This window comes from Capricornis sumatraensis, chromosome 14, assembly GCF_032405125.1.
Source record: "Capricornis sumatraensis isolate serow.1 chromosome 14, serow.2, whole genome shotgun sequence".
NCBI lineage: Eukaryota > Metazoa > Chordata > Mammalia > Artiodactyla > Bovidae > Capricornis > Capricornis sumatraensis.
In genome coordinates this window covers 44,351,179-44,376,806 of record NC_091082.1, presented here as the reverse complement: position 1 = coordinate 44,376,806, position 25,628 = coordinate 44,351,179, and the positions used below count along the sequence as shown (strand labels likewise).

At 36.4% G+C, this 25,628-nt stretch overlaps 1 protein-coding gene across 2 annotated transcripts in view; it reads left to right on the top strand.

The window, feature by feature from the left end:
- NME7 (NME/NM23 family member 7) overlaps positions 1-25,628 on the top strand; it is a 242,786-nt gene that overhangs the window by 38,379 nt on the left and 178,779 nt on the right. For both annotated transcript variants that reach the window (XM_068985859.1, XM_068985858.1), the window contains exons 2-6: positions 5,168-5,275; positions 6,127-6,293; positions 15,485-15,595; positions 19,580-19,630; positions 21,142-21,349. In XM_068985859.1, the coding sequence (XP_068841960.1) occupies positions 5,168-5,275; positions 6,127-6,293; positions 15,485-15,595; positions 19,580-19,630; positions 21,142-21,349 (645 nt within the window). The remainder of the gene's footprint in view (positions 1-5,167; positions 5,276-6,126; positions 6,294-15,484; positions 15,596-19,579; positions 19,631-21,141; positions 21,350-25,628) is intronic.

The window sequence follows — 25,628 nt, the reverse complement described above, 5'->3', positions numbered from 1 at the left end:
AAGAAGCAGTACTTGCTTGTTACTTTCTTCTTCTATAATAGAAGTTCCATTATTCATATATAGTTTTTTAACAGTCTCATTGAGGCAAATCACAGTTATTAGGTGAAGGAATGAGCTAATTTTTTGAGAGATTATGATATATTTTTTCTTTCTACATAGGTGCTATTGTGAAACTGTATATGTCAAGACTTCAAGAGGTTTTGTATGGGTATATACTATATTTTCATTTCTCTTGGGTTTGTATCCAGGAGTGGAATTGCTGGGTCATATATAACTCTGTGTTTAACATTTTGCTGCTGTGCTGTGCTTAGTTGTGTCCAACTCTTTGAGACCCCATAGACTGTAGCCCACCAGGCTCTTCTGTCCATGGGGATTCTCCAGGCAAGAATACTGGAGTGGGTTGCCATGCCCGCTTCCAGGGAATCTTCCCAGCCCAGAGATCGAACCCAGGTCTCCCTCATTGCAGGTAGACATTCTGAGGAATTGCCGAATTGTTTTCAGAGTAACTGCATCATTTTACATTTCTACCAGCAAAATATATGTTTCATTTTCTCTACATCCTCACCAACATTTGTTATTGTATATCTTTCTTATTATAGCCATTTAGGTGTGTGAGAGGTACTATCTCGTTGCAGTTTTGATTTCCGTTTCCCTAATAGCTAGTGGTATTGAGCATCTTTTCATAGGTTTATTGGCTCTTTGTGTATCTTCTGATACCTTCTTTGGGAAAATGTCTACTCAGATCCTTTGTCCATTTTGTAACTGGGTTGTCTTTTATTATCGAGTAGTTAAAATTCTTGGTATATTCTGGATGCTAGACCCTCCCTGATCAGATATATAAATTGTGAGTATTTTCTCCAGTTTGGTGGCCTGTCATTTTGCTCCCTTGATGATTTAGAGTCCAAATTATCTGTGTTTTTGTTGTTCTGTTTTTTTGATCATTTGTGCTTTTGGTGTCTTATCTAAGAAACCATTGCCTAACCCAAAGTCACAAATGTTTCATTCCAACAGTTTTTCTAGCTTAGCTGTTGTTTAGTCTGTGATCCATTTTGAGTTAATTTTTGTATATAGAGTGAGGTAGGGATACAATGTCATTTTTTTGGTCTATGATATCCAGTTGTCCCTGCACTATTAGTTGAAAGACTCATCTTTCCCCATTTGAATGGTCTTGGTGCCCTTGATGAAAATCAATTGGTCAGATATGTATGAGCTTGTTTCTAGACTCTCTCCTCTTAGATTAACCTGTATCTATTCTATGCCAGTAGTATACTGTCTTGATTTCTGTAGCTTTGCAGTACATTTTGAAAATAGAAAATGTGAGTCTTCCAACTTTGTTTTTCATTTTTGAAACTGTTTTAGCTATGCTGGGTCTCTTGCATTTCCATATGAATGTTATATGGGTTTTAAAATGTAGTTCTATATTTGCAGGTGTTTTTGGTATTGTATAAGGGCACACCTCACTGACTTGATTTCTTAAGATTCTGGAATTGGGATGTAATTGAAATGAGATATTTTGTTAAGTATGTTTGATGTCACAGGGAGCAACTTGATTTCCTTATCCTGTTTTATAATAATCTATTCCCTTTCTCCTACATGATCGTTAAATGTTACAAAATTGACCTTGAAATAGAATTATTTAACTTTACATAGAGGAGTAGTTAAATACTTCAGTTCACCATTAATTTAGGTCCAGTGAACGAGTACTTCCTTTAACACTGACTTTTGTATCATTTTATGTAGGTGATGCAGTTTAATGCAACAAAATACGGGTTTTGTCTTCAGACAAAAGTTTGAGTGCTGACTTACTCAGTTTTTGTTGTGTAACCTTGGACCAGTGTTCAAATTATCTGAGCTTTACTGTTCTTGCCCATGAAATCATATCCCTGTTTCTGTCAACCTACATTGTCTGTCATGAGAATGGAAAGAGATAATGTATGTAAAGAACCTGCTATTTAGTAGGTATTCTAAAAATTATTATTGTTATTGTCATGATTAATGGTTATTATTAGTGTCTTAAAGTTTGAATGGCACTGATTTATTTAATATTTTGAAAATTGTTTTCATGTTGTCTGAGCACTAGGAGATGAAGAAAAGTCATTCTAACAGAACAGAGGGTAAAAAATTGAACAGAATATCTCCAGTTTGTGTGCCTGTTATCTTAAGAGATATTCTCTTCACTGATGTTCATTGGAATTTGAAAAAAGATTGAGCAGCTGATGTAGGAGATACTTTTTTTTGCTTCACGTGATTTAAAGAATATTGTCTTCCCCTCACTCTCTTTATATTCTTATTGACCTGCATTCAAGTTCTACTTATTTTGTGTACCACAAGACATTATTGTAATTTTATATATGCATTATTTATTTAGATTTACCCACATACTTATATTTCCATTGTTTTTGGAAACAATGGTTTCCTCCTATTTCTTGAATCATCTTGAAACACTTTCTTTCAGAACTTCCAGTGGCAATAAATTTTCTGTTTTTACTTGTCTGAAAATATCTTTATTTCACCTTTACTTTTTGAAGGGTAATTTTCTTAGTTATAGAATGTTGTGTGCAATTGCTTTTCATTCTTTATTGATTAAAAAAGTAGATTCTGGTTCTCTGGTGAAATTATTAACCTTGACATATATTTTTCATACTTATTTTGAAAATTTTGTCCGATAACTAGGGTATTCATGGATTTCTTTCTATTGTCTCTTTTTTCCTGTTGGCCTTCTTTTTTGGTAATCTCGTCGTTTATCTTTGAAAGCATGTCATTGCATAGGAAAACCTTTATTTCCATTTCTGGAGATTCAGACAGCTAAAATAGAGGAAATATCACTTCAGCATGATTAAGGGCTAAGCATTGCGTGAATACAAAACTTGTTTCAAATTTTGTTAGTTTACCTTTAGTTTACCCATGCTCCTGGAGTGTGATGTTCCAGGAGATACAACAGAAAGGCAACTGAAAGCTCCGTTGAACAAACACAGGCTTGAGCTCACTTCTCTATGATTTCATTTTCTCTAGGATCTTTGCCCCTCCAGTTTTGGCTGGTTTGGTAGGCTCAGATTCCAATATCTGTCTATTTATCCCCATGACCTTGTCAAAATCTCTGCTAGCTTCTCTGCCTCTAGACAGCCTTCCTCTGTCAGCTTCTTGGGCTTCTTCATCTCGTATCCAGCTTGACTTGAGTCTGAGCACATGTCCTCAGGTAAAAGCAGCATAAAAAGTACTGTGCTCACCTCAGTGAGCTTCCTTTCTTTCTGAATCTTAGATGATAAAATCTGGCTGTCCTTAGGTGCTCTCCAATGTGATCAGATAGATCCTTTTTTTTTTTTTTTATATCCCATTTTTCTGGTTGTTCTTGGAAAGCAGCAGGGATATGCCATAAGCTGCATTATTAGCCAGAAACAGTACTTCCTCAGTTTACTTTCTTTGTATTAAAGATGTTTTCTGAATAATGAATCATGAAAAATTCTACCATCTGGTATAGAATTAAAGAGTGTGATTGGCAGGTTTTGTGGTTAAGGCTGCCTGGATAAATGGAACTACCAAGTCTCACTGGTTTTTCATTTGCCTCACCTTCAATTACATGTCTCATCATTTCTTTTATTTCATAATTTTACCTATTTTAATGAAGGCAATATTTCAATAATGCTTTTGAACAAATGGATATTTTAATAAGGTTTAGTAAGGTTTTTGATAAACTACTACTATTTAAATTTTGTATTAAAAGGAGAGTATAATACTAGAATACACAATGAAACCTAAATTTTAAGCAGTCATATTAAAAAATAAAAACAAAATCCTGTATTTATAAGGATTAATATGAAAAATAATGAAAGACTTGTATTAAGACAATGATATATCTCTTATTTTATCTTTTTGGTTCTCTTGACTACTACACATTATTTAAATGTGTCTTTTTGGATGATTGTGGGAAAAATAAAATAGTGTCTTAAAAAGTGCCTCTATTATAGCTTATGAATATGATCATAAATATAGCTAGACATACTATTATTAGAATTTATAAGTGAATTATTAATGTAAAATAAACCCATCTATATACACCAACCAGAGAATCAGATGCTAAATCTAGACTTAGTAACAAAACCCTTAGATTCCTTTCTTCCTTCCTCATTTGCTTATTGTGATGAAGGACCTTTAAGGGGCTAAGCTATTATAGCATGTGATGGGAAATTCTGCCTAATAGTCAAGGAAAGAGGGCCATCTTTGACTTATGTTTCATTGTATACACCTCACAGATCTTCATCTAGAGGGAGCTTAAGTGACCAAAGGACCTTAATTCCTGTGCTTAATCTACCACTGCTTTTGTGTTTAGGACCTGTTTTCCAGCGGCTCCCAGCCCTTGGCTGAGAGAAACAGGGATACTAAAACAGGCCCACCCATCCCTGGAAGTCAGGGAACTCTGAGGGCTATCTGGCTTGAGCACTGCCTGATGTCTTGCTGAACCTTCCTTAGATTGAAGAGCAATCCAGGAGGGTTCCCCCCAACCTTCCTTCTCTCTCTCCTTCAACTCAGGGTCAACTCTGTACTGTGGTCTGTCTGCTTTCCCTGGATCCCTCCCTATTTCCTCTGTTAGGAATTTCCATTCAGAATTTCTCCTACAGGAATAAGATTCTTGAATGTTTAATCCTGTCTTGGCACTGTCTTGGCATCTTGTCGGCTTCTTGGGGGACCTAGATTAACACATTCTCCCGCTATTTCTATAAAAAGATACTATCATGTGAAATTACTAAGGAGAGAAAAGATGCTTGCTATAATCTGAATGACAAAAATATTCTAATACTGCTGGAATCTTAAACTTAGAACAATTAGAACTTTATGGAGAGGTACGGAATTATCACAGTTGTCAGATAAGGAGCTCATGTTCTAAAAAAGTGTCAGTTTACCCAGGATGATTGGGTGGCTGTGAAGTATTAAGTTCATAAGTCAACTCTGATATATCTAAGGATATTTAATAAGAAATTACAGGGAAATATTTCTGAGGATGTGTTGATAGCTGTCATATTCTTGAAAACCAGAATTATTTAATTATTAATAAGTATTATAATAGTAGATTTGTTCATTGCAAATATTTGGTCATTCTTTCAATTCATAGGATTTTTACAAGAGGACTTATATTTTGTATGTTATTGTTAAAATTCTTCTTTCTTTGCAGAATCATAGTGAGAGATTCGTTTTTATCGCAGAGTGGTTTGATCCAAATGCTTCACTATTTCGACGTTATGAGCTTTTATTTTACCCCGGGGATGGATCTGTTGAAATGGTAAATGAGCCTTTCTTTGCTTAAAAGTTGGCAAATGGAGTAAAGATGGGATTGAGGGAGGAATAGGATTGCCTTTTTTTCTAGTTGTGTCTATGTGAGATGATGAATGTTCATGGAATTTTTGTGGTCATCTCTTCATAATGTATATGAGTCAAATCATTATGCCATACTCCTTAAACTCATAGATTAATCATATCTCAACAAAACTGAAAGAAAAAAATAAATACATTATTTTTATTTGGGAAATTAAAAAAATTTTTGATATTATAATTCCATTACAAGAAGATACTTTGTGCCTTTATTTTTTAATATAAATTGTTTTTTCAGTGAGAAAACTGAAGTAGGGTTATTTATGTTTTGTATTAATCAATAGTAAAGTGGTTGTAGATAAAGATTATCACGGTCATCAATGTCACCATTGTTGAATGCTTCTATCACTACAAAAAGTCCGATTGTAGAAGACTGAGCCAAGAGATCCTGCTTATTTCTTTGTGTCCCTTTCCTGACAGTCCCTTTTGCAGGCTGACCTATCTGGTATTGGGATTTTGTGTAGTCAAGAAAGGAGAAATTCGGCATCTTGGAGGCACTAATTTGCTCCCATGATTTGGAAATAAACAAAAATTTCTCTTCAGGGTTTAAAAGTATCAAATTTGTAATTTTTATGTTATTACTGGATTAAACTAGGAAATGCATGCTATAAAAGAAATTATTACTTGTACTTGTGGCAAAAATGAAATAATATGTAACTTATGTTTAATAAAGCAGAATTAATAACTTTATTTCTAGTTTATAATAAGGTTAACATTCCCTGCTGACAATGATTTGTTTTATTGTATTGTTTTTGATTCCAGCATGATGTAAAGAATCATCGCACCTTTTTAAAGCGGACAAAATACGAAGACCTTCACCTGGAAGATTTATTTATAGGCAACAAAGTGAACATCTTTTCTCGACAACTGGTGCTGCTTGACTATGGAGATCAATACACAGCTCGTCAACTGGGTAGTAGGAAAGAAAAGTAAGAAAACTATTATGTAATCTTTTTTAAAATTCTTAGAACATTATCTCTTTCTTGGTACCAAATTTGAATTTCTTGTTTCTATCCTGTGTTTTTTATAGTATAAGTATTTTTCAGTGATCCAATTCAGTGTTAGGACATTTTTAGAATTCTGTGGAGCAGATTCTGTAATTTTTTCCTCACTTAGATAATAAAGTGATACCCATGGTCCTAGACTGATTATCTTCTGGAGGGAAAAATGCAAGTCTTTTATATATACCCTTATCAGTCTTCTAATTAGGAGCTGAGACTTTAAGTCTTGGTTTATGGGGCAAAAGTAGTGAGTGCCATAAGCTCAATGGACACTCAGAAGAAAGTATTAATATCTGTTAGCTTTTTTTATATCAGACATTGTATTAAAATGATTTCTATGCATCATTTGTTTAAGCTCCACAACAACTTAAATACAAAGGCTAATAATATTATTATTAATTCCACTCTGCAGATGGAGAAGTTGAGGCTTAGAGACGTTAGGTAACTTGCTGAATATCACAGAGTAGAGGCAATATTAAAGTCCAGTCACAGGAGAATGAGTAAGACCTGCAAGATGGTTGTCTCCTTTCTGTCTCAATTCAGATTTTTGTCTCCTGTGGCACCTGGCACATCTCGTCACACATTACAAGCACCTTATCTGTGTTAGGTAAACGAATCATTGAATAACAATTTAAAATTTATTATCTACTCTTTCCTATTTTTCATTCCCCCCATTTTCAAATGATGACCATTGATCTAATTGACAAAGATGTTTTTGTCTTGCTGACTAAGTCGCTAAGTCTTGTCCGACTCTTTGCGACCCCATGGACTGCAGCATGCCAGGCTCCCTTGTCCTTCACTATCTCCTGGAGCTTGCTCAAACTCATGCCCATTGAGTCAGTGATGCCATCCAGCCATCTCATCCTCTGTTGTCCCCTTCTCCCCCTGCCCTCAGTCTTTCCCAGCATCAGGTCTTTTTCAATGAGTTGGCTCTTCACATCAGGTGGCCAAAGTATTGGAGCTTCAGCTGCAGCATCAGTCCTTCCAATGACTATTCAGGACTGATTTCCTTTAGGATGGACTGATTTGATCTCCTTGCAGTCCAAGGAACTGCAAGAGTCTTCTCCAGCACCAGAAGATTGCTTTTAATATAAATTGTCTATTTTTGAGTTTTATTTAATTGATGCTTTTGAACTGTGGTGCTGGAGAAGACTCTTGAGAGTCCCTTGGACTGCAAGGAGATCCAACCAGTCCATTTTGAAGGAGATCAACCCTGGGATTTCTTTGGAGGGAATGATGCTGAAGCTGAAACTCCAGTACTTTGGCCACCTCATGCGAAGAGTTGACTCATTGGAAAAGACTCTGATGCTGGGAGGGATTGGGGGCAGGAGGAGAAGGGGACGACAGAGGATGAGATGGCTGGATGGCATCACGGACTCAATGGACATGAGTCTGAGTGAACTCCGGGAGATGGTGATGGACAGGAGGCCTGGTGTGCTGCAATTCATGGGGTCGCAAAGAGTCGGACACAACTGAGCGACTGAACTGAACTGAACTGATAAATATTGACTGATCAATTGAAGACAGGATATTTATTTTAAAAAAATGTACAAAAACATTGTGATACAAAGAAATTTAATCCCTCTTGTGATCACAACTGCCTCCCAAAAGTCCATTGTATTGTGCCTCAAACAATGAAGTATTTACAGGAGCTGCCCCACAAAATTTATTGAATGAACGATACATCTTTGAAAACAGTTGTGTCTGGAGGAAGAGCTTCTGGCTGGCTGCTTCCCTGCCTTCTCCTCTCCCTGCCTTTTTGTGTTGCTCTTCCTGTGACATGGAGAAACTATAGCATGGTGTCTCTCTGGTCTTTTCTATTCATTGTTTGTCAAAGCTACATTTGTCATTCTGACTTTTCCTCAGTTTTGATTTAGAAGAGAGACAGAACAAGTTGGAGTTGTAGCTGAAAATTAGGCTATCCAGAAAACATTACTAAAATGACATTGTAAGTTTTAATCTCTCCATTTATGAGTTTGCAGCTTTCTGAGTCTAGTTTGAACTGTATTTGAAATGGAATTTTCATTCTTTGGTCATCTTTCCAGGCTCTAGTTTCTGTGGCTTATATTATATGCTTTTATGCTGACTTGAGGGATTCTTTGTATTTGTGGAGTGATTGTTGCAGTAATGAAGAATAGGGATCACTGGTGGAAGTTAAGGCTATCTGTATAAAAAGCTCAAAAAACTATTTAATTCTACAGGAAAAAAAAAATCTGTCAAACTATTTTTTGAGGTTTGCCACCCAAATAATAGCTGATTGCCTAACATCTCAGTCCCCTCATAGTAATATTCTTTCTGTGACTTTTTAAAAACTCTTTATGATTCTGGAGGTACTTTGATGCTCAGTGTGGTATTAGTACACAGGTGGTGATAGATCAGTGAGATGGTGAATGATTCATAAAAAAGAAAAACCAAAGGTTCCCAGGACAACTCGAAATAGGAAGAAAAAAAGAAGATAGAATGTTAGATAAATAAGAATCTTATTTGAAATCTACTAATAAAAGTCTGTGGGGTTAAGGAAGCATCAACCACAATTCCTTTATTTACAAGAAATAAATATTTATAACTTAAAGTTTCTGAGCACATGCTATATGCCAATCACGGTGGTAGGCGTCTCAGTTCACAACTACTTCAAGTTTTCATTTAAACTAGCAAAAATAGGTAAATGAGGGAGACGGGGTTAATAGTATGACCCAATCAAAGTAAAATCTATAGCAATTATTATAAATATATATAAATTATTATATCTGTAGTATGACTCCAGTTCTCTTGCCAGGAGAATCCCATGAACGGAGGAGCCTGACAGGCTGTGGTCCATGGGGTTGCTAAGAGTCGGACACGACTGAGCGTCTTCACTTTCACTTTTCACTTTCAGCATTGGAGAAGGAAATGGCATCCCACCCCAGTGTTCTTGCCTGGAGAATCCTAGGATGGGGGAGCCTGGTGAGCTGCCATCTATGGGGTTGCACAGAGTCAGACATGCCTGCAGTGACTAAGCAGCAGCATATCTATAGTAATTAGTGTATATATTATATATTGTATATATAGCAAAGTAAAAATCTATAGCAGTTATTACATGTTATATATAAAGTTTGATTTTTCTACACTGAATGTTGTTGTTTCCGTTTTATAGAATAGTTCAGTAACTTGGCCATAGTCACACAGCTACAAAGAAAGGGGAAACAAGTAAATCTTGTCATATTTGATTTTAAAACTCATTGTTTCTATTAAACCTCTAATTAATATGTTGGTAAATATTATTGAGTGCACTGATTTAAAAATAGGAGTAGAAGAATATGAAGGCAGATTTTAAATATTTGGGCTTTATAAATATAATTAATTAAAATATGTGCAGTATTATATTTTTACTGACTAAAATTGTTTTGCCATTTTGTCTTCTGATTCTTTCCTAACTGCAAGGGTGTTAAATGCAGCAGCCATTTGGGTGACTTAAATAAGCTTCTTCAGAATTAAAGAGTTTTTTGAAAAATATATTGTTTCATTTAAATGACCAGAGAGGTAGGCGTATGGAGAAATACAGGCATGTCTATCATGGTCCCATGGAAATATCTTCTATGTAATAATTGTAACTTAGCCTAGCTCTCAGTTTTATATAGTGTCAAGGAGAATTTATGAACTAATTACATCCCTATTATGTTTATCATACTCAACTCCTTTCTTTCTGGAGTAAAACCTGTTGGAGAGGGAGGAGTAAAGCTGATCTCTATGGTGCCTATCTGCTAATTTTGAGGTACTTATCAAGATAATGCTATTCTATATAATTCAGTTTAGCTCACAAACTAGCCTCAGCTTTCTAATTCCTCTTTTTTGTTTTGTTTTTTAATTTAAATTTATTTATTTTAATTGGAGGCTAAATACTTTACAATATTGTATTGATTTTGCCATACATCAACATGAATCCGCCGCGGGTGTACACATGTACCCAATTCTGAACCCCCCCGCCACCTCCCTCCCCATACCATCTCTCTGGGTCATCCCAGTGCACCAGCCCCAAGCATCCTGTATCCTGTATCAAACTTGGACTGGCGATTCATTTTTTATATGATATTATACATGTTTCAATGCCATTCTCCCAAAGCATCCCACCCTCTCCCTCTTCCACAGAGTCCAAGACTGTTCTATACATCTGTGTCTCTGCTGTCTTGAATACAGGGTTATCGTTACCATCTTTTTAAACTCCATATATAATTCCTCTTAACTGTAGAAATCTGACATTTGATTCACATTTCTATTCTCTTTTTCAAAATCTCTGTATTGAGGTATAATGGACAAACAAAAAGCTGTAAATATTTAACACAACTTTGGAGTTTGGAGATAAGTATAAACCTATGAAACCATTTCCGCAATCAAGGATGTGAATTTATTTATCACCTTCAAAACTTCCCTCCCTCCCTCTTATTATTTTTTATGTTGATTTTTCTTTTGTTGTAAGAGAACTTAATGAAAGATCTACTCCCTTAGCTAGTTTTGTAACTAGCTCTTTGGTAACTTAGCTCTTGGTAACTAGTGAACCCACCTGATGTCAACTCCCGCTGTAAATAGTAGCTTCTCTCTGCCCTTAGTAGCCAGGACTTTGCTACATCCTGCCCACTGTAGCAAAGTACTCTTGCCTGGAAAATCCCATGGACCGAGGAGCCTGGTAGGCTGCAGTCCATGGTGTTGCTAAGAGTCGGGCACGACTGAGCAACTTCACTTTCACTTTTCACTTTCATGCATTGGAGAAGGAAATGGCAACCCACTCCAGTGTTCTTGCCTGGGGAATCCCAGGGACAGGGGAGCCTGGTGGGCTGCCATCTATAGGGTTGCACAAAGTCGGACACAACTGAAGCAACTTAGCAGCATCAGCAGAAGGGGAGAATCCATCTCCTTGCCTGCTCCAGCTCTTGAGGCCTCAAGGAAAGAGAAGCCTCACTGCCCCAGTTTTGTGACCCATCCCAGCTGAAACCACTCCACAGCTGACCTACAAGATCTTGAGAAACTGTTTGTAGTTTTAAGCCAATACATTTTGGGGTGGTTTGTTATCAGCAAGCAGAAAACACAGGTTCCATTACTGGGTCAGGAAGATCCCTTGAGAAGGGAATGGCAACCCACTCCAGTGTTCTTGCCTGGGAAATCCCATGGACAGAGGAGCCTGTAGTCCATGGGGATGCAAAGAGTCAGACATGACTGAGCAACTAAACAACAGGTAACAATGGCACTATTAATATATTTTTGTGGCCCTTTTTTGGTGTGCTATCTTCACTTTTAAATAATATATATGATTCCTGATACTTATGTTATTTTCCCTCCAAAGTAAGTTTAACTGTTACTACTGAATAATTAAACAGTGAAGACATGATTGTGCAGTAGTTTGAACATTCTTTGGCATTGCCTTTCTTTGGGATTGGAATGAAAACTGACCTTTTCAGTCCTGTGGCCACTACTGAGTTTTCCAAATTTGCTGGCATATTGAGTGCAGCACTTTCACAGTATCATCTTGTAGGATTTGAAACAGTTCAACTGGAATCCCATCACCTCCACTAGCTTTGTTCGTAGTAATGCTTCGTAAGGCCCACTTGACTTCGCATTCCAGGATGTCTGTCTCTAGGGGAGTGATCACACCATTGTGGTTATCTGGGTTATGAAGATCTTTTTTGTACAGTTTTTCTGTGTATTCTTGCCACTTCTTCTTAAGATCTTCTGCTTCTGTTAGGTCTATACCATTTCTGTCCTTTATTGAGTCCATCTTTGCATGAAATGTTCCCTTGGTATCTCTAATTTTCTTGAAAAGATTTCTGGTCTTTCCCATTCTGTTGTTTTCCTCTATTTCTTTGCATTGATCACTGAGAAAGGCTTTCTTATCTCTCCTTGCTCTTCTTTGGAACTCTACATTCAAATGGGTATATCTTTCCTTTTCTCCTTTGCCTTTCATTACTCTTTTCTCAGCTATTTGTAAAGCCTCCTCAGGCAGCCATTTTGCCTTTTTGCATTTCTTTTTCTTGGGGATGGTCTTAATCACTGCCTCCTGTACAATGTCACCAACCTCTGGCCATGATTCTTCAGGCACTCTATTAGATCTAATCCCTTGAATCTGTTTGTCACTTCCACTGTATAATTGTAAGGGATTTGATTTAGGTCATACTTGAATGATCTAGTGGTTTTCCCTATTTTGTTCAATTTCAGTCTGAATTTGGCAATAAGGAGATCATGATTTGAGCCACAGTCAGCTCCAGGTCTTGTTTTTGCTGACTGTGTAGAGCTTCTCTAGCTTTGGCTGCAAAGAATATAATCAGTCTGATTTCGGTGTTGACCATCTGGTGATGTCCATGTGTAGAGTTGTCTCTTGTGTTGTTGGAAAAGGGGTTTGCTATGACCAGTGCATTCTCTTGAACTGAACTGATTGAATCAATGCTTTGTCTCCTGTAGGCGTTTAAAGAGAAAATGAAACTGCATTTTAAACTAAACTGCAAAATTTTTCACATTGCTTCTTGTTCACTGCCAATACATTTTATATTTTCTTTAAGAGCTTTGGTTCCTGAAGACATTTCTAGAACTTAGCATAAACAATCATGGGTTAGTTTTGGCTGTATAATATTTAAACAATTGAGCTAAGAAGTGACCATTTTAATTGTATCTTTAATGAAGCATTGTAAAATGCTATAAGTGACTCACTTGCTTCAAAATAAAAGGTAGTCCATTTATGACAAGCTCTATCAGACTAAAATGAACAGCTTTTGTTGTTTAAAAGTTTTAAAAGCCAGCCATAAGTTTTAGGATTCCATGGACAGAGGAGCCAAGCAGGCTGCAGTCCATGGGGTTGCAAAAAGTGAAACACAGCTAAGTGACTAACACACACGTAAGTTATATCCAACTGTAAGGATATTTTTATCATTATATTCTTAGCTAATTTTGTCTCATTGGGGAAAAAAAAAGTCCACTGTGAAAAAGCCAACCATTCTCTTTTTATAGATTCCTTGAATTAATACCAACATATCAGAACAACTGAAAATAAAAAGAAAGTGTCAGCAATTTTTTAGTCTTATTTTGTGTGTCATATAAGCTGAATTACTCCAACTAATCTGATTTTACCTTGTATGTGCAAGTATTAATCTTGAGGACTTGTGATCCTGCTCTTTTTTATATATTAATAGTAGCTTTATTTGTGGTGTGGAAGGAGCACAGACCATCCAGGAGTTGTGTGAGCTGGTGTTTTGTCCTGAAAATGCCACACACCTGTTGTGTGACCTTTGGAGAGTAACCTCTCTGGGTTTCATTTCCTTGTTAGTAAAATCAGGAAACTAAGGTGCTCTCCAACTCCAAAAATATATTCATTCTGTGGCTTCAGAGAGGAAAATTCATAGCTCTGATGTATCCTCTTAGAAAATGTGATTTGAGTCAGTTCTAGTGAAGTGGATGAACCCAGAGCCTGTTATACAGAGTGAAGTTAATCAGAAAGAGAAAAACAAATATTGTATATTAACACAAATGTATGGAATCTAGAAAAATGATGCTGATGAACCTATTTGCCAGGGCAGCGGTAGAGACCCAGACACTGAGACAGACTTGTGGACACAACGGGGCAAGGTGGAGGGGCCGAATTGAGAGAGTGACATTGAAACATATACACTGCCATAAGTCAAATAGATAGCTAGTATGGATTTGCTGCATGACAGAGAGAGCTCAACCTGGTGTTCTGTGACAACCTAGAGGGGTGAGATGGGTAGGGGATGGAAGGGAGGTTCAAGAGGGAGGGGATATATGTATACTTATGACTGATGCATGTTGTTGTATGGCAGAAACCAACACAACATTGTAAAGCAACTATCCTCCAATTAAACACATAGAGAAAAAAAATGTTAGCAGGGTGTTTTCTAGTCATAAACGTTGTCAGGTAGGGAGACATTTATTTCTTTGTACATGATTCATGCTATGAATAAAGTGTTAACAGAAGAATTTATAGTTATTTCCAAATCAATGCTGAACTGACTGCATGGCATACGCATGTTAAAGTTTGCTGCTGCTAAGTCACTTCAGTCGTGTCCAACTCTGTGCGACCCCATAGACAGCAGCCCACCAGGCTCCCCTGTCCCTGGAGTTCTCCAGGCAAGAACACTGGAGTGGGTTGCCATTTCCTTCTCCAATGCGTGAAAGTGAGAAGTGAAAGAGAAGTCGCTCAGTCGTGTCCGAATCCTAGTGACCCCCATGGACTGCAGCCTACCAGACTCCTCCATCCATGGGATTTTCCCAGGCAAGAGAACTGGAGTGGGTTGCCATTGCCTTCTCCAATGTTAAAGTTTAAGAGACCAGAAACCAAGGTGATAATATGTTTAATGCAACTTTTTAGAAAATTGTTGTCTTTTATAAAATGCTAAGAAATAGAAGTGTTTTTAAACACCTATGTTTTCTTACGTGGGCATATTTAAAATCACAGTCTTAACTTTTTTTTCCTCTAACCTTTTATTACTCTTTTATAGATTGGGTACTAATTTTTATTTCTTTGGGAAAAATAGTAAACTTCCATTGTATAAGTTTTTATTTATTTATTTATTTTAATTGGAGGCTAATTATACAGAGTGAATTGGAGCCTATTATACAGAGTGGTGGCTCAGAGGTTAAAGCGTCTGCCTGCACTGCGGGAGACCCGGGTTCGATCCCTGGGTCAGGAAGATCTCCTGGAGAAGGAAATGGCAACCCACTCCAGTACTCTTGCCTGGAGAATCCCATGGAGGGAGGAGCCTGGTAGGCTACAGTCCATGGGGTCACTAAGAATCGGACATGACTGAGCGACTTCACTATACAGACTAAGTAAGTCAGAAAGGAAAACACCAATAGGGAATGTTAACACATACATATGGAATTTAGAAAGATGGTAACAGTGACCCTATATGCGAGACAGCAAAAAAGACACAGATATAAAGAACAGATTTTCAGACTCTGTGGGAGAAGACAAGGGTGGGATGATTTGAGAGAATAGCATTGTATAAGTTTTTAAGAGATTATTAGTACATTTCTCTTTATAATTCACTTTGAGCTAGGATTTTAATGGAAACGACCTCTGATTAGGTATTATAAGTAAGAACTCATGAACTATTTTTATTTTTAAATGTATTTCCTTACAGAACATTAGCTCTGATTAAACCAGATGCAGTATCAAAAGCTGGAGAAATAATTGAAATAATAAACAAAGCTGGATTTACTCTAACCAAACTCAAAATGATGACACTATCAAGGTAAACTTTTTGATCATTTTCAGTTATATAATGTCTGGTTCCTTTTCTTTAAAAAAAAAATTATCTTTCATGTTGTTGTTTAAAAATGTCCACAGAATGACAAAGAATAGATTAGTAATCTTATTAGAATGAGAAACTATAAGACAACAGGTAATCAGATGTATAAATCATGATTGAACTCTAAGCAAGTAGGAATTGTCAGGTTATACTAACAACTATTAACTATTTATTAGACATTAATTCTTTATTTTCTTTCATAACCCATCAGTGTTTCATATCTGTAATTTTTTATATAACACATTGTATAGAAATTATAGAAGAAATGAATATTAGATTATTCATATTTGACAAGGAACTCTTAACTGTTGAGATTTCAAAAGTGATGTGTTTGGAAATGTTTTAGTTTGGAAATGTTTTCGTTTCTCCCAACATATTATATGTAATTGGTAGATATACCTATTTACTGTTCTGAAAAGCAAGCCATTTTATTTGACCAGATATTTTCTAAGTTATTTAGTGAAAGTTAGACTTACTGTAAGGTAAGGGGATTGGTGTAGTTGTTAGGCAGGGCTGGACCCAGCAGTTTGTTACTTACTCCAGTGATTTATGTCTGTTTGATTAGGTGTCTTCTCACTGCTGTTCCTGGCTCTCTCTCCCATGGGTCAGTTGCTTTTTTGTCTCTATGAGAACAGGGACAATGGATAGCAGTAGAAATTCAGTATTGAGAAGTCTGCTCCCTAGAAACCTTAACAAAACATCCTCAATTTTACCCCAAAAAAAGACAATTTGACATTTTCCCCTATGTAAGATCTCCCAGCTTACATATTTTCTAAAAAGGCAGACATCTATTTCAGAGCACAGAATCTAGAGCCAGATTAGGTTGTGGCTCTGTACAACTTCTATGTTTCAGTTTCTTCATCTGCTAAATGGAGGTTATAATATCACCAATTTTGTAAAGTTGTTATGAAGGTTATGTGAGCTTAATAAAAGTAAAATGTTTTGAAAAATTGTTGCACACAGTAAGCACATATGCTGCTGCCGCTGCTAAGTTACTTCAAGGTGTTAGCTATTAGTGGTGGTAGTATAGTACTACCAGTGCTGTCATTATTACTTAGTAGAAACAGAGGTCATGATCCTTATGAGCATAGTTAGATTTGTCCCGTTTCTGTCTGTATTGAAGATGCTTGCCCTTACAGCAGGCACTGGGGCTGAATTCTGAGAGATGACTTTGATTAGTGTTAGTGACATTAAAACTTTGTCTATATCAAACATTGGAGGTGTAATCTGGCATCAAATTTCCCACAGTAAAGCTGCCCCCCAAAACTTAACAGCTGTTTAAATTGTTCATAGCACCTCATACATTTCTATTAATATTACTGTTATGTCTTGGATTTTACCTAACTTAAAAGTTAATGAGTTAGTGTGTTACTCTCTCAGGGATGCTAGCAGAAGACATGAGACTTCTGAGCCAGGGACACAGGGCTTGATTAGGTTCAATTAGCAGCATGAACATCATGTTTCTGTTGGTTCCCGTTGCCTTCATGTCCTGTGAGAATAATATGAGATGGGCTTGGGTAGATGTTGCACACACAGTTGATTGCATCACAGCTGAAGAGGGTTGAACTCAGGTTACCCACTGTTTCATTAGCAAGCTGTAAACAAGTCTGCTCTTTGTACTAAGGAGACATGACCTCATCCCTCAAAGTCACTCACTATAAACATAACTCCAAGAAATGGCTAGGATAAAGAGTAGTTGGGGCCTTGTATTCTTGGCATACCCAATCAGATGTGTTAGGAAGACAAGAGACCCACAGAGAAGTGTCTCCCAAAGCTTAAATGTTCTCAAAACTTATTTGCTCAAACGTCAGCTCCTCCCTCATGACAGTATCTGAAAAGCAGCAGCTGGGTTCCATTTAACTGTACTTCTAGTTCTCGAATCAGGGCCTGATTCAAAGTAGACACTAAGTAAATATTTCATAAAATAATTAATAGATCATTGTGAGAATGTTATGAAAACACAAGAAAACATAACAAAACAAGAACAGAAAAGACTTCTGTAGCTGGTCATGCACGTGTTTCTCTCCATCTAAGCCTTTTAAGGGAGGAATTAAATAAAAATGATGAGAAAAAAAATTCATGAACTCATTTTGGTTTTAGTGATAGATTTTGAATGGAAGTAACTGTGGAGTCAGTGACATGTTAGAAGAAAACAAAATACTTTCGGTAATTAATAGTTTTTATTAATGTTAAAGATGATTTTGTTTTCTTAGTAGTTCTGTAGAATTGGTCAGATTAGTAGTCTCACTGCTAACTCTTCTAAGATACTCCCCACTTGAATTTTTCAGAGTTTTACCTCATTTTAGGATGCAATACGGATTGTCCCTATCAGTTTTGTGAATTCTTCTGTCTACCCTCTAGAGCTTTTATTTTTATTTTTCTGAAGTTGGTAATAGAAAGGTCATAAGCAATCAGAAATTTGGGTTTACATCTCCTTGTCCTTCTTCCTTTACTAAGTAGCATTTTGCTCTGGATAAGTTATATAATCATGCTGAACTACATTATTTTTAAATGTAAAATGAAGATGATCATACCTATTTCAATATATTGTTGTGGGGAATAATAAAATTTAACATTGGCATATAATAGTCTCTAGAAGAATAAATTTTCTTCCCCTTCTAGGTCTTGGGGCAAATTTTGTTTTCTATACTTGCATAGTATACTTTCATAATCTCTTCATGGCCAAAGAGAATATTTTAGTACATTTGGTTTTAATAAAAGTATATCCTCATATATGAATTATTATATGAATTAGTATATGATTTATTTCTTAATGGGCCCATAAGATGTTAAAGCATCGCGTCAAGCCCCTGGTGGCTTGAAAAGAATCGACCTGCAATGCAAGACACCTGGGTTTGATCCCTTGGTTGGGAAGATCCCGTGGAGAAGGTAATGACTACCTACTCCAGTATTCTTGACTGGAGAATTCCATGGATAGAGAAGCCTGGTGGGCTACAGTCCATGGGTTCACAGATTCGGACATGGTTGATCAACTAACATATAAAATCTTAATGCATTGCATACTAAATTATCAAGCCTGAAAGTTTAATCCTTTGTTAGAGGATACTTTGCTGTGTTAAAAAATTGGTATTGACATATGTTTGTCACATACTATGAACTGTTTCAAGCCTTTGAGAAAACTGTATGAGTTTGAGACACTTGATTTGATTAGCTGAAAAGTCTAAATAACTTTTTCAATATGTGTAAAATTCCATTATCCTATTTATTTTCTCCATGGTTGTGGGACTACAAATTTAAAAAGTTAATCCTGATTGCCACTGATAAATTCAGATTTCTGAATATCTCTATATTATCCCTTTTTGGGGGGATGTAAGTTCAAGCATTAGTTGTTAATACAGTAATAATCAGTAAGAGTACATTGATGTGCATAGTTTGTGAAGCAGTCTTTAAAAACACAAGTCCATAGTCTTTCTTTTGGAGCAATCTATATAAGAAAGAACATTTTAACTATTAAATTAGAATTCTAGTCTAAGCTCTCAAGTTAAAGCCTATAGAAGAAAGTAAAATCTTTTGAATTTGTAAATATCTTTGCAATAATTAATATTTTTCTTTTCACTGATAAAGATTACATATTTTTTGATGTTCAACTTATGTGAACTTTAAAAAGCAGTAATTCCTATTGGTCACATGTTAAATGTTGTTTTTAGAATGATAAAGATGCTAGTGAAAAGGAAGATAGTAGACTTGAACATGAACAGTAAATATTGCCTCTTTTATTCATTTTAATTTTACATCTTAACATAGATGCAAACTAGCAAAAATTTGAAGAGAGGGGGCATTTGAGCAGAATATTTGGTGAAAAGTCCTTAATTCTCATATGGATCAAATAGAGAATTTCATTATTTTATTAATATGTTAATTTTCCTTACATAATTGTTAACTTTTGTCATTTTGGTTATTTTATAGGAAAGAAGCAACAGATTTTCATATAGACCATCAGTCAAGGCCCTTTTTAAAGTAGGTACTGAGTTCAAGGCTCATGTTGTATAATGGAGGGTATTGTGGAAAACTAGAGTTATAACTTCACAATTCAAAAATCTGTTACATGAGAATAATTTGTCAAAAAGTCCTTAGCAGGGACTTCCCGGTGGTGCAATGGCTAAGACTCTGCACTCCCAATGCAGGGGGCCCAGGTTCGGTCCCTGGCCAGGGAACTAGATCCCATATGCCACAACTAGAGTTCACATGCCTCAACTAAAGACCCTGAATGTCACTGCTAAGACCCAGTGGGGCAAATAAATAAAATAAAAATATCTTAAAAAAAAGTCCTTGGCAACATCTTGCAACTGTAGAGAGCTTTTTTTCTAAGAATTGGTGTGTTTTTTCCCCCCTCTCCTTTTACTAGGTGAAAATTCTTTGTTAAATAAATATACTAAACTTGAATCAGAAGCAAATGGCATGAATTGTTTAAATTATGAGGAGCATAGCTTCCTTTTTAAATTTCAGTGGAATAAAAATAGAGTAATAATTACATTTATGTTGAGTATCTATTTGTGTTTTAAACTATTAATGGTATTCTCAATGTATGTAAAACATTGTTCGTAGAACCCTTGTGTTAAATAAATTGTTTGATACACGTTTTGCTGTTTGAAATATAGCGACAGATATGTTAGAAAGTGAATCTATGTTCTAAATATTTGGGTTGTATTTAAAGTTAGGTGAATATGGTGTACCTCATTACTGTTGACAAAGGAGAAGTGCTTACTTTTCTAATAATGAAGGATTAGCCAAGCTACAGTAAACATTCTAGTTGGTGTCCTGTATATAATAGTGTTTTATTCAAGTTTTACATAAGAAAATCATATGTTATAGTTTATTTTGAACAAAGCATTATCAAAATATTCCCAAACCTTGTGTAGAATAGGCATCCATAATTCTCTTGGAAATTATTCTTCGCTTTAGTCTTTGTATATATTTGTATTATTACAACTTCTAGTTTAATGTCTTGTATGTCACTTGACCAACTCGGTGCCTAGTGACTGAAAATTCATTGTCATTCTTTGAATTCTAATAAATCTACACAGAAATTATTGAATTCTTACTACAAATATATTACAAGACATCACTCATCACTTTGTCTATTGAGATTTTATTTGACTACCATGTTAAATTATGTGAAAATAAAAAGATTCTTCTGTACCTTTCAGAACGATGCAAAAAGCAATAGATCAACAATATGCATTTTAAATCAATGAAATAGTCTTAGTTCACTGAAACATTGATGCTTCTGCTAACAGTAATTGGTTTGACAATAGTGATTTATAGTGACTCAGGCTACTGCAGGACACTCAGTTTATGAAAACTTTACCTTGTCCGTGTAAAATTCACTATGCCCAATAGTTCTGAGATGATAATATTCATATTTATAGCTATGTGATTAAATACTCAAATGGTAATATTTCTTTGTTAAGAGAGATGTTTTGGTTAATACAAAAATGAAGGAAATCAATCTTTCACCTGTTTCACAGTGAGCTGATCCAGTTTATTACAAGTGGACCTATAATTGCCATGGAGATTTTACGAGATGACGCTATATGTGAATGGAAGAGACTTCTTGGACCTGCAAACTCTGGACTGGCACGTACAGATGCTCCTGAAAGCATTAGAGCCCTCTTTGGAACAGATGGCATAAAGAATGCAGCTCATGGCCCTGATTCTTTCGCTTGTGCTGCCAGAGTAAGGTGTTTTTAAACTGTTTTAATTTGTTTTGGTTTTGCTAAATGTTTGATGTCAGAGTAAAACATTTTGTCACAGCTGACTTAAGGTAGATTTATGCAGCTGATCTAATAGTAGAAGAAACCTTTGACCTTTTGCTTGTGATTAAATAGACATGAGTTTGAGCAGGCTCTGGGAGTTGGTGATGGATAGGGAAGCTTGGTGTGCTGCAGTCCATGGGGTCGCAAAGAGTGGGACAAGACTGAGTGACCGAACTGAAACAGTGTTTCAATGATATGTCTCCTTTGAGAATTGGTAACCTGGTCATGGTCTGAATAAGTTTCTCAGTTAAAATACTTGTTGTCTTGTTTTGTTCCAAGGGCTTAAATCACTGAGGCTTATCAGTAAGTGAATTATTCCTGTAAGAATACCAGTTTATGGAAAGTGAATATTCAAAAAGACATATTCTTTCTTTGACTCAGACTTGACACCATATTTTCAAGCTTAACATCCTTCCTTTTTCTACATATAGCTAGTGTTTATGAGAGTTTTCTATTAATAATTCTCATTTTAAGTTTATATAAATAAGGTATTACTCCACTGGCTTTATACTGATGTTGAATTAATGAAATGCAAGTTAACTCGTAGCATTCTGAGAAGTTTCTCAGCTAATTTAAGATGGTTTTTGGTCGGTCATAAATAAAGTGAAATAATACTAGCAAGTTTTATGATATGAAAGTGAAAGTGTTAGTTGCTCAGTCATGTCTGATTTTTTTGCAGCCCCATGGACAGTAGCCCACCAGGCTCCTCTGTCCATGGGATTTTCCAGGCAAGAATACTGGAATGGGTTGCCATTTCCTTCTCCAGGGGATCTTCCTGACCCAGGGACTGAACCCTCATCTCCTGCATTGTAGGTGGATTCTTTTAGTGCTGAGCCACTGAGGAAGCCCTTAAGTTTTGATGGCTGTGAAATATTCTCTTGCATGGATAAAGCATTTTTACTTTGGATGTTTTGTTAGGTTCTAATTCTTTTCATATTTGTAATAAGGGTGCACTGATCATGTGACTTAATATTTCATCAATATCTTGGTTTATTTTCTGAGAACAGATTTCATATTTGACATTAGAATATGTAGATTTCAGTAATTTTTTTAATGTCTTAAATTGGGTCCTTTACAAAAGTGATATTTAAAATGACTGTGGGAAATTTTCAGAGACACCTGTAACTGGCAACCATTTATTAATGTATTTTATCATGATGATTAAGGATATGGATGTAGATTAGTCAAATGTTTTAGGAGATTTCACATGGGGTCTTGCTGATGCTGCTGCTACATCGCTTCAGTCATGTCCGACTCTATGCGACCCTGGAGACGGTCTTATCAGGGTGAAATTTATGAAATGGTGTAAGTATATACTTAACAATTTGTATAAAATACAGTACAAAAAACTGTATACTTAAAGCTGATCAAATTGAGTCTGAGTTTTATTTTTGGGGAAAGTTACATATCTTTATCCTTCCCTGCTAGGTCATTTCGGAGAAGGCAGTGGCACCCCACTCCAGTACTCTTGCCTGGAAAATCCCATGGACAGAAGAGCCTGGTAGGCTGCAGTTCCATGGGTCACTAAGACTCGGACACGACTGAGTGACTTCACTTTCACTTTTCACTTTCATGCGTTGGAGAAGGAAATGGCAACCCACTCCAGTGTTCTTGCCTGGAGAATCCCAGGGACAGTGGAGCCTGGTGGGCTGCTGTCTACGGGGTCGCACAGAGTCGGACATGACTGAAGCGACTTAGTAGCAGTAGCAGCAGCTAGGTCATTTAGAGACATATAGAAGACTTAGAGTAATAGCAAAGAGCCTCAGAAAGAGAAAAGCTTTATGCAGAATGTTTAAAGCAGCTGAAATCACAAACGAATATGAATTTTTTTGTTTGACATTATCAATATATTTGTTGTTTGAAGTCTTTAAATTACTTGCCATATAACAGTGACCTTGCAAATAACAGTATCAGTGTTCTTGCAAATATTAGCTGGATTAATAGGTGAGGCAGATGTGGCAGTCAGCACAAGGAGAAAGAGAAAACAAAGGCATAGAATTACTCACTTTCACCAAGATAGATTTAAGTGGCAATCTTTATATTTTTGCCTTAAATACATATTTATTCATATATAAATGAATACTTGAAAAACTTGGGTTTTCATTTTTTTAAACTGAGCAAAAAAGAAGTTGAGACAAAAATAATTGGTCAAATAATTGGTTAAACTAGAGTTGGAACATTCTAGTATTGCTTTTTACATCTGAAAGAGAGGTGATATTATAGAAAAAGTTCAGGACTTTGGAGTTAGTATGACTGGATTTTGAAACATGACTTTGCCATCTATTAACTCGCAAGGGCTTGTTCCTAAGCCTTCTTAATGTCTTTTTTTCTCATTTGTACAGGGTAGATAAATAAAAATTCTTCATATGTTAAATAAACTGCTTCTGAATTTCAATCATTCCAATATGTTTATTGAGAAGCTACTGTGAACAAGGCAAAGTCCTGCTTCTCATGGAGCTTACAGCTCTTCTAATGTCAGATAATAAATAAACAGATCGATAACTCTGATGTCTACTGATAAGTGCTCTGAAGAAAATAAACAAGGAGAAGGGCACAGAAAAAGACCAGAGTATGGAAGGATGGTGTGTGGAGTGGAGGTGTGGAATGCTATTTAAAAAAAAAAAAAAAATCAGTTTTGGCTGTGTCCGGTCTTAGTTGAGGCATGTGGGATATTTTGTTAAAGTGCCCAGGCTTTCTAGTTGTGGCAGGAGGCTCAGTAGTTGCAGCGCACAGGCTTAGTTGCCCGTTAGCATGTAAGATCTTGGTTCCCCAACCAGGGATCAAACCCACATCCCCTTGCACTGGAAGGTGGATTCTTAACTACTGGACCACCAGGGAAGTCTCTAGAATGCTGTTAAATATAGTATATTCAGAAAGTCCTTACAGTTTCTGGTTTGAGCAGAGATCAGAAGGCAGTGAGGGAGAAAGCCATGCAAATGTCCGGGGGAAAGTGTTCCAGGAAGAAAGGGAACAATACATGTAAAGATGCTAAGGTAGGAACATGTTTGCTGTGTTCAAGGAACAGTGAGGAGGTGAGGCCAGTGATGCTGGGGCAGAAATAGCTTCATGGAAATAGCGTGAAGATTAAGTCAGGTATAGCCAGGAACCAGGTCACATGAGGCCATCTGGGACTTTGAAATTTATTGTGAATGAGACAGGAGATGTTGGAGGGTACTGTGCAGAGGAGTGACACGATTTTTCTAAGTTGCATTTTTACTACTGTTAATAATGGATCTTCAGCGATCAATGCAAAGAAATACAGGAAGACAACAGAATGGGAAAGACTAGAGATCTCTTCAAGAAAATTAGAGATACCAAGGGAACATTTCATGCAAAGATGGACTCAATAAAGGACAGAAGTGGTCTGGACCTAACAGAAGCAGAAGATATTAAGAAGAGGTGGCAAGAATACATGGAAGAACTGTACAAAAAAGATCTTCATGACCCAGATAATCATGATGATGTGATCACTCATCTAGAGCCAGACATCTTGGAATGTGAAGTCAAGTGGGCCTTAGAAAGCATCACTACGAACAAAGTTATTGGAGGTGATGGAATTCCAGTTGAGCTGTTTCAAATCCTGAAAGATGATGCTGTGAAAGTGCTACACTCAATATGCCAGCAAGTTTGGAAAACTCAGCAGTGACCACAGGACTGGGAAAGGTCAGTTTTCATTCCAATTCCAAAGAAAGGCAATGCAAAAGAATGCTCGAACTACCGCACAATTGCACTCATCTCACATGCTAGTAAAGTAATGCTCAAAATTCTCCAAGCCAGACTTCAGCAATACGTGAACTGTGAACTCCCTGATGTTCAAGCTGGTTTTAGAAAAGGCAGAGGAACCAGAGATCAAATTGCCAATATCTGCTGGATCATGGAAAAAGCAAGAGAGTTCCAGAAAAACATCTATTTCTGCTTTATTGACTATGCCAAAGCCTTTGACTGTGTGGATCACAATAAACTGTGGAAGATTCTTAAAGAGATGGGAATACCAGACCACCTGACCTGCCTCTTGAGAAATCTGTATGCAGGTCAGGAAGCAACAGTTAGAACTGGACATGGAACAACAGACTGGTTCCAAATAGGAAAAGGAGTATGTCAAGGCTGTATATTGTCACCCTACTTATTTAACTTCCATGCAGAGTACATCATGAGAAACGCTGGACTGGAAGAAACACAAGCTGGAATCAAGATTGCTG